The sequence below is a fragment of the Anguilla anguilla genome, chromosome 9 (genome assembly GCF_013347855.1).
Source record: "Anguilla anguilla isolate fAngAng1 chromosome 9, fAngAng1.pri, whole genome shotgun sequence".
Lineage (NCBI taxonomy): Eukaryota > Metazoa > Chordata > Actinopteri > Anguilliformes > Anguillidae > Anguilla > Anguilla anguilla.
The window spans coordinates 52,179,105-52,195,590 of record NC_049209.1 but is presented as its reverse complement, the minus strand read 5'-3'; the positions used below and the strand labels follow the sequence as shown (position 1 = coordinate 52,195,590).

The window sequence follows — 16,486 nt, the reverse complement described above, 5'->3', positions numbered from 1 at the left end:
GCTAATGGCGGACGCTAATGGCGGATGCTAATGGCGGACGATATTGGCGGATGCTAATGTCAGATGACGATGGCAGATTCTGATGGCGGACGCTGATGGCGGATTCTATTGGCGGATGCTGATGGCGGACGCTAATGGCGGATTCTATTGGCGAAAGATGATGGCGGACGCTGATGGCGGACGCTAATGGCGGATTCTGTTGGCGGATGGTGATGGCGGACGATATTGGCGGATAATGATGGCGGATGCTAATGTCAGATGACGATGGCAGATTCTGTTGGCGGACGGTGATGGCGGACGCTAATGGCGGATGATGATGGCGGATGATGATGGCGGACGCTGATGGCGGATGTGTTTCTCTCCCCTCAGGCACGGGCGCGTTCGGCACCGCCACGGGCAGCCTGTTTGGCGCGCAGCCGCAGCCGGCCCAGCAGGCCTCCAGCCTCTTCAGCAAGCCCTTCGGCCAGCCCACCACCACCCCCAACACCGGCTTCTCCTTCGGCAACACCAACACCATGGGCCAGCCCAACACCAACAGCATGGTGAGGGTCCGGCGCATGTGGCGTAATGAGTGGGGAGCACACGTAAGGTGTAAAGTTAGCCATGGGGTGGTGTAAAGTTAGCCAGCGCAAGGTGTAAAGTTAGCCATGGGGAGGTGTAAAGTTAGCCAGCGTAAGGTGTAAAGTTAACCATGGGGAGGTGTAAAGTTAGCCAGCGCAAGGTGTAAAGTTAGCCAGCGCAAGGTGTAAAGTTAGCCAGCGCAAGGTGTAAAGTTAGCCAGCGTAAGGTGTAAAGTTAGCTAGCGTAAGGTGTAAAGTTAGCCATGGGGAGGTGTAAAGTTAGCCAGCGTAAGGTGTAAAGTTAGCTAGCGTAAGGTGTAAAGTTAGCCATGGAGGGGTGTAAAGTTAGCCAGTGTGAGATGTAAATTTTGACTGCTAAAGGTTCTTTCCTCACAGATTTGACTTGGGAGGATGTGACCGTACCCCTGACACCTGTAGGCACCTCTAGTACGGGCTGAGAGAGAGGACAGAGCAGAAATAATTTTAACTGAGACACTCGTTTTGGGAGGAGGAAGTGTTTGCAACATTGGGCTTCAAACCTCTGGTCCCGAATTTTTCTAAAAATAAAAGCTTTTATCTTCAGGTCTGTCCAGCTTAGAAATGACCTCCCCTATATCATACAAGCCAGATGAAGGCGCATAAAAATGGAAAATTACTTTATGGCCCTATGGCTGCTGAGTGATTGGATTCATTGGAGCAAAGGGGACACGTCTCTTGATATGGGGAAAGTCAAACTGAGGCAGTTTGTCATAGAGATTTATTTTGTGGCCTGTGAGCTTAGCAGACATGTTTGTGAGCTCGTACCTGATGAGGCCACATCAACCTGTGGTTGTTCGGTAGTTCCTGTGGGAGGGACTGTGCTGGATGTTTGGTTAGCTCATGTTAAGGGACTGTACGGGATGTTTGGTTGGTTCCTGTTGAAGAGACTGTGTTGGTTGTTTTGTTAGTTCCTGTTGAATGTACTGTGGTCTGGATGTTGGGTAGTTCCTGTTGAAGGTACTGTAGTCTGGGCGTTTGTGTAATTCCTGTGTTGGGTAGTTCCTGTTAAGGGACTGTACTGGATGTTTGGTTAGTTCCTGTTAAGGGACTGTACGGGATGTTTGATTGGTTCCTGTTGAAGGTACTGTAGTCTGGATGTTTGGGTAATTCCTGTGTTGGGTAGTTCCTGTTAAGGGACTGTACTGGATGTTTGGGTAGTTGCTGTGTTGGGTACTTCCTGTTGAAGAGAGCCTCTTCCTGTGTTGCAGGGTCTGTTTGGAAACACGGTGGCGTCCCAGGCGGGGGGTCTGTTTGGGAACACGGCCAACACCAGCACGGCCACCGCCTTCGGCACCGGCACCGGGCTGTTCGGCCAAACCAACACCGCCTTCGCCACCGGCACACCGGTAACCGCAACACACAGCCCGCTTCTCCACTCCCAAACCTCCCAATTACACCCACCCACTCTCCCTTTTACACCCACCCACTCTCCCTTTTACACCCACCCACTCTCCCTTTTCAGTCAAAAGGTTCTTTTTTTTTGGACTGTGGTACAACACCATGTCCCCCTGCAATTAAAATCCGTTCCATAATCAGGGTTGAGGTGTTCATGGGCCAAAGTCACCAGGCTAACTGTGATGTTCCATGCAACGCCATGCTTGCAAATGGCATTCTGTACAAAAACATTTTGATTGGTTGACTGATCAGTCACTGATCTGTACCGAGTTCCTGAGTGTTAGACACCTGGCTCCTCTGGCTCCTGAGATGCGATTTGGCGTGTGGAATGAGCATCTCTCTCGGTCCGCAGAACCTGTTCGGCAACAAGACGGCCGGGTTCGGCACCACCACCACCAGCGCCCCGTCCTTCGGCACTGGCACCGGCCTGTTTGGGAACAAGCCCACCCTCACCCTGGGCACCAACACCAACACCTCCAACTTCGGTAAGAGTTTGCCTCCATGTTGACCCATCTCATCAGGAAGCCTCTTGTTTCCCCAACCCCCCCCCCCCCCCCCCCAGCACTACCATCCTGAAATAATTCAGGTCATGGTATTTGTACGTTATTTTTTAGCGGTTTTGTCTTTCTCCTCTTACAGCATGTTTTTTGTTGTAGACTGCGTTCCTCTAGAATTTGAACTTTGGCTCCTGGTTAGCGCAGTTATCTTGCTGTTTGGCTCTTGGTGAGGTTTCCATCTTTACTCGCTCGTCTCAAATCGTTGCTATGTTGTGGCTGGTTTAACGGGTTTAAAGTGACTGGTTGAAAGTGTCGTTGCCGGTTTTATCAGGTTTTCAAATAATTGCGAATGTGTTGTGGCTGTTGTTGCGGCTATGCTACGGCTTGTTTTAGCTAGTTTTTAAAATATTCTTGTGCAGTGGCTGGTTTTGAAATGTGTGTGGATGAGTTGTGGTTGGTTTTAGCCTGTTTTAAAATAGTGGTTGTACTAGTGGTTGCAATAGCATGTTTTTATAAAGATTGTTGCTGTGCTGTGGCAAGTGTTGAAATGGTTTGAGGATGTGTTGTGGCTGTTTTCACCCTGTTTTGAAATGATTGTAGTTGTATTATCGCTTGTTTTAGCATGTTTTAAAAAGATTGTTGCTGTGCTGTGGTGGGTTTCGGCAGGTCTTGAAATGGTTTGTGGATTCGTTTTGACTGGTTTTGGCCAGTTTTGAGATTTAATGAGGCTGTGGTTTTGGATGTTTTAGGTAATTTTGATGTGTTCACAGCTGTGTATTGGCTGGCTTTAGTAGGTTCTGAAAGTGTGGCGGCCGTGATTGGCTGGTTTTAGTAAGTTCTGAAAGTGGGCCGGCGTGATTGGCTGGTTTTAGCTGGGTCTGAAATGGCGGCTGTGATTGGCTGGTTTTAGCTGGGTCTGAAATGGCGGCCGTGATTGGCTGGTTTTAGCTGGGTCTGAAATGGCGGCCGTGATTGGCTGGTTTTAGCTGGTTTTGAAATGGCGGCTGTGATTGGCTGGTTTTAGCTGGGTTTGAAATGGCGGCTGTGATTGGCTGATTTTAGCTGGGTCTGAAATGGCGGCTGTGATTGGCTTGTTTTAGCTGGGTTTGAAATGGCGGCTGTGATTGGCTGGTTTTAGCTGGGTCTGAAATGGCGGCTGTGATTGGCTGGTTTTAGCTGGGTCTGAAATGGCGGCCTCTGGTGTCTTATCGTTTCAGCAGGCTTTGGCGCTAACACGGCGGGCGGAGGCCTCTTCGGGAACAAAACGGCGACGGGAGGGCTGGGGACCGGCCTGGGGACCGGGTTTGGGGCCGGTACGTTCAGGGGCCGCCTTTTTAACACAGTAACGTACAGCGCGTGTGCGGAGGAAAAGATCCAAACGGGGCTAACGGGCGGACTCATAAATGATATTGTGCTGTGTGTGTGTGTGTATGTGTGTCTGTGTGTGTATCTGTGTCTGTATCTGTGTCTGTCTGTCCTTCTGCAGCTGTGGGCACGGGCCAGACATCTCTGTTTGGGAACACCCAGAACAAGCTGGGCTCCGCCCTGGGCACGGTGGGGGCGTTCGGGGCCCCGGGGTTCAGCACCGGCACCAGCGGCCTGGGGTTCGGGGCCCCGCAGCAGCCTGTCGGTGAGTACTGCTGCCGACCCGCCAGGCCAGCGTGCTGTGATTATACACACACTGCACTGTAACCTGGCGCAGTACTGACCATGTGTCTGTACAGTACTGACTGTGTGTCTGTAACGTGGCACAGTACTGACCGTGTGTCTAACATGGCACAGTACTGACAGTGTGTCTGTGTGACAGTGAGCAGTACTGACAGTGTGTCTGTAACATGGCACAGTACTGACTGTGTGTCTGTAACATGGCACAGTAGAGGCTGTGTCTGTAGCGTTGCGCAGTACTGACGCTGTGTCTGTCGCTCAGCTCTGACAGACCCCAACGCGGCGGCCGCCCAGCAGGCTGTGATGCAGCAGCAGATCAACGCTCTGGCCTACTCGCCCTTCGGAGACTCCCCCCTCTTCAGGAACCCCCTGTCTGACCCCAAAAAGAAGGAGGAGGTGAGAGACCCTTTCACACGTGTGTGTGTGTGTGTGTGTCATTATGTGGGTGTTTTCCCCCCTCATTCTCATTTTAATACCCTCCCCACCCACAGCGTCTCAAACCCACCAATCCAGCGGCCCAGAAGGCGCTGACCACGCCCACTCACTACAAGCTGACCCCGCGGCCGGCCACCAGGGTGCGCCCTAAGGCCCTGACCTCCTCCAGCTCCTCCAAGTCCCAGCTGTTCGACGGCCTGGACGACGACGAGCCGTCCCTTAGCAACGGCTCCTTCATGCCCAGGTAAGCGCGAGACCCCGCCCACCTTTCGGCCCAGGTGTGCTAGTGGCTTTCCTCTGTTATTCTCTGGCAAGTTTGTGAATGCGGCCCTGCAGTGGAAATGAGACTGTGGACAGTGCCGCATGCCTGAGATATTGAGCCTGCAGGCTAGCAGTGTGTCGGCAGTAGAAATTAAACTGTGAAAATGGTGGAGGGTGACTGAGCTGTCTGTCTGTCTGTCTCCATCCCCGCAGGAAGAGCATAAAGAAGCTGGTGCTGAAGAACCTGAACGGCAGCAGCCTGTACTCCGCCGTGGGCCGGGAGACGGAGGAGCTGGCCTCCCCTGCGGAGTACCCCGAGAACGGGCTGAGGTGAGGCCCCGCCCACTCCCTGCCTTGCCCCGCCCACTCCCTGCCTTGCCCCGCCCACTCCCTGCCATGCCCCCCACACTCCCTGCCCCTCCCACTCCTTGTCCTGCCCCGCCCACTCCCTGCCTTGCCCCGCCCACTCCCTGCCCTGCCCCGCCCCAGCCACTCCTTGCCCAGCCCCACCCACTCCCTGCCCACTCCCTGCCCTGCCCCACCCCAGCCACTCCTTGCCCAGCCTTGCCCTGCCCACTCCCTGCCATGCCCCGCCCACTTTACTCTTTCCTCACGGGTACAATGGCAGTGTTCGTCTTGGGAGTCAAACCTGCGAACCCTGCAGTCAAACAGCGCAGTTCTCTCGTGGTCCTGCTGCGCAGCAAGCCCCACTGTTTTCAGGCTGCTCCTGCCTGGGCTTGAAGCTTTTACGCTGAAATCCTATCCTGGTAACCAGAAACCGGCGTGAGCTCGTGCTCACAGGAATTAGACTTCCTCCTTTTCGCTGGATTACAGGTTCAGTGTGAGTGGGGCTTGGCTTCACAGCCTGGGGAACACACCTGGCGTTTCTTGTGTTTGATTCATGGGACTTGCGTTCCTACACCTGAATATTTGCTTCGACATGGACATTATAGACAAGCACACACACACACCTACACACACAAACACACACACGCCATTTCCTCGTGATAATGTCCTTGTTTGTTCTGCCTTGTGCCTCAGTGTAAACGCACTGGAGCGTTGAGTTCATCCCCATATAAATAGATTGAATGTTCAGGCTGTTCCCTCAGCAGTTGGGTGTTAACTCAGGTTGCACTCGTGACCCCATCATTGTGTTTTATATACACGGAGGAGAGAGAGGGGTCTGTTATTGGCGTATTGTTTTGTTTGCTGTGCACCATTTCCCGGCTTCACACGGTGCTGAAGTTATTGACTCATTTTTGGCCGCGTTTAATGCGGAAATGTGACTCCTCTCTGGGAGGCAGTGCAGTATTGATTCACTGCTGTTCTCAGGCAGTCTGTCCTCCATATGCTGGTACAAGGAAGGCATTTTAATGTGGAAGTGTGTGCCTTGGACTCTCTTAGACCATTGATTCCCCCTTCTTGGCTACGGTGATCCTTTGGCTACGGTGCTACTTTGGTCAAGTTGTTCCTTGGCTAAGGTTCTGTAGTAGGCTAGGTGGTGTGTTCTTTCTAAGCCCTGAATTGTCCTCTCTTCCCACCCCCCCCCCCCCAGCGTGCCGGAAACCAGGCCCCAGGAGGAGGAGGAGGCGGAGCCCGAGAGGGCGGAGGAGGAGCTGGAGGAGGTGACCAAGTTCTACACCAACCCCATCGCCAAGCCCATCCCACACCCGCTGGAGGGCAGGCTGAGCCGGCAGAGCCAGGCCCTGCAGGACACCATCGCCGAGCTGAACGTCCGGCCCGCCGGGGCCTCCAACGGCCTGGAGCTCAGCAGCGAGGACGCCTCCCTCGCCGACGACTCCGCCCAGGAGGAGCAGGAGCCCGACGCCCCCCCGGCCCCGCAGCACCCCGCTGGTGAGCGTGACCCCTGAACCCCAGCACCCATCACCCCTGAACCCTCACCTCTGACCCATCACCCCTGACCCCTCGCCCCAAACCCCTGAACCCTCACCCCTGAACGCTCACCCCTGAACCCTGAGCTCTCACCCCTGAACCGTCACTCCTCGCCCCTCACCCCTGAACCCTGACCTCTCACCCCTGAACCCTCGCCCCAATCTCAATGATAAATGCCATGACAAATGGGGGGGAAAATAGCACTTGTGACTGGCAGAGACAGAGAAGTTATTCTCCCCATAAAACTGTGCATTTGGAGATTTATTTGCAGAATAAAAATAAGCATCCCTGTAGCCGGTTGTGAGTGCTTCCTTTTGTGACACTGTGTGCCCTGCAGGCATCGTCCTGGGCAGAGTGGGGTACTACACCATCCCGTCCCTGGAGGAGCTGGGCAGCATGCTGAACGAGAACGGCGACTGCCTGGTGGAGAACTTCACCGTGGGCCGGAAGGGTGAGGCTCTGCCACGGCGACCTACTTTTTGAGTAGTAGTTTTTTGTAATGTTCTTAGCCAGTGTTCTAGAACTCCGCTGCTTTCAATCACCAGTAGTGATTGTGACATCAGCATCAGAATGTTCAGTTCAGAACATTCTAATCACACATTTTGTGACCTTACACCTTTAAGGGTTAAGTTGTTCTGTATTTGACTGTTTTGTATTTTTTGGATCTGGTGTCCTTTGAGTTCTTTGGGTTGAAGCCTTAGTGCCGGAGTGCAGTTTTTGTTTTCCCCTTGTGTGGTTAAGGCAGTTATCTAATTACACAGTTTGAAGCCATTGTAGGAGACTGAAAACAATGCTGGGTCCGGTTGCTTTAGAAACAACAAAAACAAAATTCCTTTTTTTAGTCGTTGTTCTTGTCATGTGTTTGTCATTATATGAGAAACAGTTTATGTATGTGTTCAGTGCATTAGCTGCATCTTTATGGTGCGCATATAAGATATTGACAGGTAATTTTCTGCAGAATACCAAATGCAGCGGTGCATAGGCTACGTTGCCTTGACTCGCGTTGTAAATTTGCCGTTTCGCCGCTCGTTATTTGCAGTGTTCTCGGCGAATCGTTTGCAGAAGCATTTAAACATCATGAATAATTAATGAGGCCGCTGTGTTACACTCATACATATGTAATGAGCCCCTCTGCTTCTGCTTAAGCAGGTCTGATCACATGGCTTATTTGTGCGTGCTCTTGGGGGCGATCCGTCTCTCCGCTCCGATTAAAATGGTCTCTTTGCGGTTTGTAATTAGCTCGTTGGATTCCTTTGCCACAAGCTAGGATAGTGAAAAACATACATTGATAGAGGCAGTGTGTGGGTATGTAAGAACAGCACAGAGTGTGCAAGCTCCGTTGGAATAAAAGGGTGAATCCAATGAAAGGGCGAATAAATTGTAGTCCTGTCAGATGTGTAAAAGGCACACAGCGCACAGATAAAAACTGGCTTATCTCCGTGCTGATGGAATGGGTGACCGGGGTTTTGGGTGACCCTTCTGAACATCACTGTGGCTTCTGATAGGCTGGTTGTCAGCAGCAGACCCTGTGTTAATTACCATTCAAGCCTCTGAATGGCTTTACACTCCCTTGCTTGTCTGACTGTTGTGCCAGACAGTGACGCATCCAGGCTATTAAACCTTTTAATTATGAGGCCCACTGACGCATCTAGTCGGAAGGCTGGTTATTACACTTTTTAATGTCGAGAACTGAAATGAGAAATTTAGCTCTTTCCAGGAACCCATCAAATACACGTTCTCGTGCATCCTAGTGGACTACAGACTCATACCCACCTCGTACACTCCGCCTGCCCAGTCTGGGACCCGATCCATAGCTTAGGAAGCCCTGGTGTGGAACAGCACCTGCGTGCTGAAGCCTGTGTGCGCTCTGACTGTGTCCTTCGATCCCGGGTCTGTCTGAAGCCCGCTCTGACTGTGTCCTGTGATCCCCCGGGTCTGTCTGTGCAGGTTACGGCTCCATTTTCTTCCCTGGGGAGGTGAACCTGACCGACCTGAACCTGGACGAGATCGTGCACTTCCGGCGGAAGGAGGTCATCGTCTACCCCGACGACAAGGCCAAGCCCGCCGTGGGAGAGGGCCTCAACAGGTAAGACGCACCCGAGACCGCACGCACTCCCAAACAGATTTAGCCCGCTCGCCACAACCCCCGTTCAGTTATCAGTAACAGTTCATCTGAGCCGGGGTCTGTTTATGGAGCTCCATGATGGATTTAACTGCACAGCGCCGTAGTAAATGAACGAAACCTTCCCAGCCGTCGGCGTTGCCGGTGATATGAGAGGATGCGGTCGGGTGAACACCGGCGCTCTCTTCTCAGCGACGGCGGCCCCTGGAGAGCCTGCGCAGCGCGAATGAGTAACAGGAGGAGACGTCTCCCTGTTTGCAGTCACAGCGCAGAGCGTTTTTATTTACGATGGCGAGCGCACGCCAGACTGTGGGGCTCGGGGTTCTGTGGCTGGAGGAAACGGGTTTGAGTGACAGCAGTGAAAGCCTGGAGGCCGTGGGTATAAGAAGACGTGCATTATGGGAAACTGTGGTGGCGTCCAGTGGGCTGGACCCTGGGCGTGCTGAATGTCTGGAGCAGGGGCCCAAAGCTTTGGCGTGTCATTAGCATACACAGCTGTCCCCCAGAGGCATTTAGGGGCTTAAAAACCAGCGTTTTTATTGATTAATCGTATAAAATGAAATCCCATGCTTGGGCTTACAGTTCTCCTCTCTCCCCCCCCCGCCACCCCCCCTCCCCCTCCCCCTCCCCCAGGCGTGCGGAGGTGACGCTGGACGGGGTGTGGCCCAACGACAAAACCACCTGCACACAGATCAAGAGCCCCGAGCGCCTGGCGGAGATGAACTACGAGGGGCGTCTGGAGAACGCCTGCCGCAAGCAGGGGGCGCGCTTCCTGGACTACCGGCCCGAGACCGGCTCCTGGGTGTTTGAGGTGAGGGGGGGGGGGCGAGACCGGCTCCTGGGTGTTTGAGGTGAGGGGGGGACAAGACCGGCTCCTGGGTGTTTGAGGTGAGGGGGGGACGAGACCGGCTCCTGGGTGTTTGAGGTGAGGGGGGGGGGGGCTGAGACCGGCTCCTGGGTGTTTGAGGTGAGGGGGGGAGCCTTTCCCCCTGAGAATTGATGTTTTAAAATTTTGGAGCGCAGCTGCTAACTGGGATGCAAACGTTCCTCTCCTCCCAGGTGGCCCATTTCTCCAAGTACGGCCTCCAGGACTCCGATGAGGAAGAGGAGGCTCCGCCCGCCAAAACGGACCCAAAGAAGCTGAAGACCGCTGCCGCAGTTCCGCCCCCCCAGCAGCAGGTGGCGCTCAATGGAAAACCCACACCACAGGTAGATGGAGGAGCTCCCTGATCTGGGTCACTGCGCACTGGGACGAATCCCCCCCAGGTTTCCTCGTACCTGCGGTGGCTGGGCGCTCTCCGATTGGTGGAACAGTGGGAGGGGGGGCGGGGCACTGAACTGTGGGCAATCGGTGTGTGTATACTGGACACATTGTTTGAGGCGGCATCACTTATCTCTAGGGTGGCTAAAAAGCACAAGGACGTTGAGGGTTCTTGTTCACACGCAGGCACACACGCACACACACAAAAACTACATTTCCCAGGATTCATTTGTGAAAATGCACATTTGACTTCAGTTAAAAAAAAAAAAAAAAAAAAAAAAAATTAAAAAAAAACTTAAATTCAAGGAAGTGTTATTTGGGTAATGTAGATGCAAGGTGTCATGGGCTGTTTTGTTACAATAAATATTGTGCTTTTCTGTGTGTTTCCTTGGTAACAAACAAGCAGATCCCTGATATATGACAACAAATGATAATGCAAAAAAAGTATACAGGTTTTACAGTGAGAAATCAGTGGCCTTTTATGAGAATATATATTTATCATAATCCTGTCCTTCAGTAAGAGTTACTCTGATTTACAGAGGAAAAAGTTATCTGGGGACGTGTTTTAAATATATTAAAATAACAATGCCTTTAAAAGAAATGTACATGTATACCGTTTTGGCAAAAATTATACATTTCCCAGGAAATAAATGTTAGTCTTTTAGAATCTTAAGTGTGTAACAAATTGAATTTTTGATATGTAAAATGTGATTAAACTGATAAAGGTGTTTAACTGTCCCTGTAAAAATTAACAGAACAATGGAGAAGAACATAGTCGTTTTTCTGAATGATTTGAGCTTTTATTGTCATTCAGTTCATTGACCCTGTACACTGAATCGTGAAATGCAGTTTTGGTTCAAGAAATGGGAACGTTCAGTCACCCGTATGGAAGATGGGAATGTTCTCTCACTCACAGGGGAAAATGGGAATGTTAGCTCATTTGCGGGGAAGATGGGAATGTTTGCTGTTTTATTTAATGTTTGTCTGTTATACTGAGTATATAGATTGTTGGATTTTCTGTTTTGCTTCTTAGTCTCAAAAAATCAGTTTATATCACAAAAAAAGAACTTTTTATAGCTGCTAAGAAATGAAAGTTGAACATTCTGGGCTTAAGAAATGCATTATCATAAATGAATGATTACAGAATGCAATCCAAAAGCATTTGGAATATATCGCTCACTGTCTCTAGAAGGCGTGATTTTGTCATAGGGGTGAATTTGTTCTCTGTGTGATGTAGCGACTTTAAAAGAGGAAGGAACAGCAAACTTTGGTCATTTAAATTTATCCTGCAGGCTCCGTGTTAACCCTTTGAAGGGTAGGCTGTTCTTTGGAATGTTTTTTCAAAATTCTGAGTGTTCTAGAACTCCACTGCTTTCCGTTACCAGTATTGATTGTGACATCAGCTTTAGAATGTTCAGTTAGGAACATTCTAATCACACAGCTGTCATCTCACACCTTAAAGGGTTAATAAAGGCGCTTACCTTACCATAAGCACAAATTAGGCTTACCTGTGTTACCTGAGGCCTGCAGTGGTTGACGCACCTGGGATTTAATCCAGGCCTGCTCGAATCGGCACCGTGTCATGCTAGGTGTCCACAGGTTGCCAGTTGTCAGTGGTGTTAGCAGCTGTCTGCTAGCCAGTGCTAGCTGTCCTGTAGTACTGTGCAGTGTAGACCATTGCATCTGGTGAGTGCATGCCCACCTGCTACAGGTCGGCGCAGTGGAGGGGGGAAAAAAGTGTGATTCTAGTTTAGGGATAACAAAATCCTGAGAAGTGTGTAAAGCCGAACTCTAGTCCTGGAGGTCTGCGGTGTCTACTGGTGCATTAGAGCACCCAAGCGATTTATTTAAATCAGTGTTTGGCCTAGGAGTCCGCACACCTCGTCTCTGAGTCCAGAATTGGCTGCTAATTTACAGGAAAGCAGAGAGAAAGCGCTCTTACCCAGCAGCGCTCTGACCCAGCAGCACTCTGACCCAGCAGCATTCTGGGATGCGAGTGTCGCCTCCCCGCTGCAGCCCTTCAATAAATTAAAGGCACTTTTACACAGCGTGAGGAATTCCTTCCTTTTTTTTTTTTTTAGAAAGATAAAGTCTTCTTTTTTCCACCAGTCTGGATTGATGATGCTGCTGCTGCTTTAATGCTTTTGAATGCATGACCTGAATAAAGATGAGAGTCCGCAGTTTGTCTGTTAAATTGTGACATGTGCATTTATTTTGTGATAACCTTGTAATCATTGGAAACCATGCCAAAAATAAAGTTTTAAATAAAGATTTAAGCATTTTCATTTTTGTTTTCTGTCAGACTCTAAGTATAGTCAGTCCTCCTTTAGCAGCACATGTAATCTTGGATGGTGTGTTTGGGCCAAGTTAAGCAGCACTACAGTGCGCTAATTATATATAAATATAAAGTCTTTTTGTTAAATTACCCAGCACCACCACCACTAGGTTATTTTATCTAATACAGGCAGTACTACACAAGTCATTTTGATGAAGCTAATCACTGTCGCCAGTGTATTTAGTTTGAGGGCGTGGCGGGGGACTGTTTGCCCTGTGTGTGGGGCTGTAAGTTGACGGTGTCTGCGTGTGTGTGTGTGTGTGCGTGCGTGTGTGTGTCTGTGTAGAGCACAGCCGTGCTGGAGCTCCTGTCCCGGGCCTCGGAGGTGGACAGCGACATGGCGGACATCACGCAGGAGCTGCCCGCAGACAGCGTGCTGGACGGGGACGACCAGGACAGCGGCCCGCTGGAGGACACCCCCGCCGAACCCGAGCCCGTCTCCGTCTCCTCACACATCGCCTCTGCCAAGGGCATCAACCCCCACGTCCTGCAGGTACCCCGAAATACCCCCGAGTCAGCATCAACCCCCACGTCCTGCAGGTACCCCGAAATACCCCCCGAGTCAGCATCAACCCCCACGTTCTGCAGGTACCCCGAAATACCCCCGAATCAGCATCAACCCCCACGTCCTGCAAGTACCCCGAAATACCCCCGAGTCAGCATCAACCCCCACGTCCTGCAGGTACCCCAAAATACCCCCGAGTCAGCATCAACCCCCACATCCTGCAGGTACCCCAAAATACCCCCGAATCAGCATCAACCCCCACATCCTGCAGGTACCCCAAAATACCCCCGAGTCAGCATCAACCCCCACGTCCTGCAGGTACCCCAAAATCGCCTTCAACCCCCACGTCCTGCAGATACCCCAGAATATACCCCAAAATCACCATCAACCCCCACGTCCTGCAGGTACCCCAAAATACCCCCGAATCAGCATCAACCCCCACGTCCTGCAGGTACCCCAAAATCACCTTCAACCCCCACGTCCTGCAGGTACCCCAAAATACACCCCAAAATCACCATCAACCCCCACGTCCTGCAGGTACCCCAAAATACACCCCAAAATCACCATCAACCCCCACGTCCTGCAGGTACCCCAAAATACACCCCAAAATCACCGTCAACCCCCACATCCTCCCGAATCACCGATCAGCCCCTAGACAGTGCTGGTCCTGCCAAATCACCATCAACCGCCCACACTACAGGGTACCCCCAAATAACTCCTTAACCCCCCACAGATAATGAAGTCCTCCCTGTTCATGGAGGATGAGGAGGGAGAGCTCTTCCCCAGGCTGGGATTTAGCCTGTCTTCCCCGGGATTCGACCAATCAAAGGACCTGGGCTCGCCTCGTCTCCTCCTGCCCCCCCAACAGGGGCGACCGTCCGGTGAGTAATCAGCCAATCGCGTTTCAGGAGAGAAATCCAGTGTCTCACTACTGCAGGTTTTTTTAACTTTAACTTCTGATTGTGCCGGGGAGTGCAATGGTGGCAGCATTGTGATGTAACAGCATTGTGATGTAATGGAAGTTTGGGAACTGGGCTTGTGACTCAAGAGGTTGCAGGTTTGATTCCCGGGTGGGGACACTGCCATTATACCCTTGAGCAAAGTACTCAACCCAAATTACTTCAGTAAATATACATGTTTAAATGTATGTAATGTGTGTAAAAATAAATAAACATACATTTAGGTAATGCAGAATTTAAAAAATGTAGTTCTGTAAAAGGATGAATGTGGGGGTTGTGGTTTAGTGTCTGTGGGTGTGTCTCTCTTTGCAGGAGGGCTGCTCCAGGCCCGGTTCAGCACGGGGGCGGGGCTGTTCTCCCAGCTCCCCGAGGCCCCGTTCGGGGGCGTCCCCCAGCGGCTGTCCCGGACGTCCGCGGCGGACGCGTCGCGCCTGTCCCCCTGGCCCTCGCCGGGGCCCTCGTTTCGGCTGCCCGCCCCGGCCCCCGAGCCCTCGCTGCGCACGGTGGGCACGCAGCGCCAGCCGGACCTGGTGCCCGCGGGCAGCTCGGTGGCGCGGGACAAGGGCAAGCTGCTGATGGACGCCGCCCTGTTCATGGGCCGCTGCTTCCGCGTGGGCTGGGGGCCCAACTGGACCCTGGCGCACTGCGGGGACCCCCTCAGCGGGCCCGCCGGGGCCCCACAGGACCCCCCCGCCCAGGCCCTGGAGTTCGGCTTCCTGCCCAAACTGGCCAAGAGCGCACAGTGAGAGAGCGCGCCGACCGGAGTCTTTACGCTGTCCGTCCGTCTGTCTGTCTATCTGTCCGTCCGTCTGTCTTTATGTATGTCTGTCTGTATATCTGTCTGTCTCTGTCTGTATCTGTGTATCTATACCTGTCTGTCTGTATCTGTCCATCTATATCTGTCTGTCTGTATCTGTACATCTATATCTGTCTTTTCGTCTGTCTGTCTTATCTGTCCATCTATATCTGTCTATCTTTCTGTGTATATATCGCTATCTCTATATCTGTCTGTGTATATCTGCATCTGTCTGTGTGTATATCTACCCATCGAATCCCCCAACCTGGGGCTGAGCATGTCTGATTCCCGCCCTAACGTGGAATGTCCAGTCATCTGCAACCCCAGCTGTGTTCATGAGAGAACCCCGCAGCCGACGTGGGAGGCATTTAGCCGATGCTTTCATGCAGAGCAGCTCACACAGCTGTGTGGCCATTTTGCACCGCTGGATGTTTTATTGAAACAGTTCTGCTTAATTGTATCACTCTAGGGTACAGCCTTAAGTGCCCCATTAGGGAGTCGAGCCTGCAGCAAGCCCCAGAGTGACGAGCCCAGTTCCCTGAACGCTCTGCTACGCTGCTCAGTCTGGTTCCTTCGGGGAAATGATTCCAGTCGGAGTCTCGTTCGTTAGGGCTCATAACCTTACAGCGCTAACCAAACAAGCCTGGTCTTTTTAACATTCAGAAAGGGGCTCTCGCTCTCGCTGAACTGCATGAACACTAAATGATTTGGTCTGAATTGTGACCTCATGACCTCGGGAGCCTATCGAAATCACTGATCTGTTCCTTAAAAGGAAGCTTATTTGTGCCATTGTATTTGTATGAGGGCGTAAGTGTATTTGAGACGTTACGAGATCAGGCATTGCAGCCGATCCGGACTCCTCGTCGGGCTGATGGGCGAGCGATTGAGCGGACTCCCCGTCCCGTCCCCGCAGGGTTTCGGAGAGCCCCTTCCGGGTGCAGGTGGAGCGGGTGGTGGACGCGGAGCGGGGGGCGAGCGAGGAGGCGCTGGCGCTGTTGCGCCGCCCCCTGGAGATCGAGCTGAAGCACAGCAGGGTGAGCGCGGAGGGGGCGTGTCCCTTCGTCCAGCCGGCCCCCGGGGTGGACGCCCTGCACGAGTACGCCGACTGGATCAGCGAGGTCACCGCGGAGACCGGCGCTGCTGATGGTACGCTCACACGCTCACACGCACGCACACACACACGTGCCTCACACACACACGCATGCGCACCCACTCAAGTGCCACGCACACATGCACATGCACGTACATACACATAGATCCACACACGTGCACGCAACATACTCATGCACACAGACGTGCATATCTGTGTGTGTGTGTGTGTGCTCACTTCTTCTATTTGTGCATGTGTGTGTGTCTGTGTGTGTGCTCACTGCTTCTATTTGTGTGCGTGCGTGCGTGTGTGTGTGTGTGTGTGGCGCAGGCACGGTGCAGCACTGGCGGCTGGTGTGGACTCTGTGCGCCGCGCTGTGGGGGCGGCTGGGGGAGGCGGAGCCGGAGGCGGAGGCGGAGCCCGTGGGGGGCTACGCCCACCAGCTGGAGCGGAGGCGGAGCTTCTCGGCCTGGCTGGCCCGCTGCGCCGCCCCGCGGGTGGAGGAGGAGGTGGAGGGCGTGACCTCCGCCCCGCACCAGGGCCACGTGGACGCCATCTTCAGCTACCTGACCGGCCGCCGGCTCAGCGAGGCCTGCAAGCTGGCACAGAGATCCGGTGAGTCCCCCCCCCCCCCCCCTCCTGGCACAGAGATCCGCCAGGTTCCCCCTCCTGG

General features: G+C 52.7%; 1 protein-coding gene across 9 annotated transcripts in view; it reads left to right on the top strand.

Moving 5' to 3' along the window:
* Positions 1 to 16,486, top strand: part of nup98 (nucleoporin 98 and 96 precursor) — a 29,002-nt gene that overhangs the window by 7,703 nt on the left and 4,813 nt on the right. For 5 of the 9 annotated variants that reach the window (XM_035432175.1, XM_035432174.1, XM_035432172.1 and 2 more), the window contains 18 exons: positions 370 to 542; positions 1,808 to 1,945; positions 2,347 to 2,479; positions 3,709 to 3,804; positions 3,978 to 4,121; positions 4,419 to 4,552; positions 4,648 to 4,835; positions 5,066 to 5,182; positions 6,408 to 6,706; positions 7,083 to 7,196; positions 8,693 to 8,831; positions 9,501 to 9,678; positions 9,927 to 10,076; positions 12,750 to 12,956; positions 13,702 to 13,849; positions 14,240 to 14,669; positions 15,637 to 15,869; positions 16,144 to 16,428. In XM_035432175.1, coding sequence (XP_035288066.1) covers positions 370 to 542; positions 1,808 to 1,945; positions 2,347 to 2,479; positions 3,709 to 3,804; positions 3,978 to 4,121; positions 4,419 to 4,552; positions 4,648 to 4,835; positions 5,066 to 5,182; positions 6,408 to 6,706; positions 7,083 to 7,196; positions 8,693 to 8,831; positions 9,501 to 9,678; positions 9,927 to 10,076; positions 12,750 to 12,956; positions 13,702 to 13,849; positions 14,240 to 14,669; positions 15,637 to 15,869; positions 16,144 to 16,428 — 3,306 coding nt within the window. The remainder of the gene's footprint in view (positions 1 to 369; positions 543 to 1,807; positions 1,946 to 2,346; positions 2,480 to 3,708; positions 3,805 to 3,977; positions 4,122 to 4,418; positions 4,553 to 4,647; positions 4,836 to 5,065; positions 5,183 to 6,407; positions 6,707 to 7,082; positions 7,197 to 8,692; positions 8,832 to 9,500; positions 9,679 to 9,926; positions 10,077 to 12,749; positions 12,957 to 13,701; positions 13,850 to 14,239; positions 14,670 to 15,636; positions 15,870 to 16,143; positions 16,429 to 16,486) is intronic. The other 4 variants (XM_035432176.1, XM_035432178.1, XM_035432173.1 and 1 more) reach the window with 2 other exon arrangements.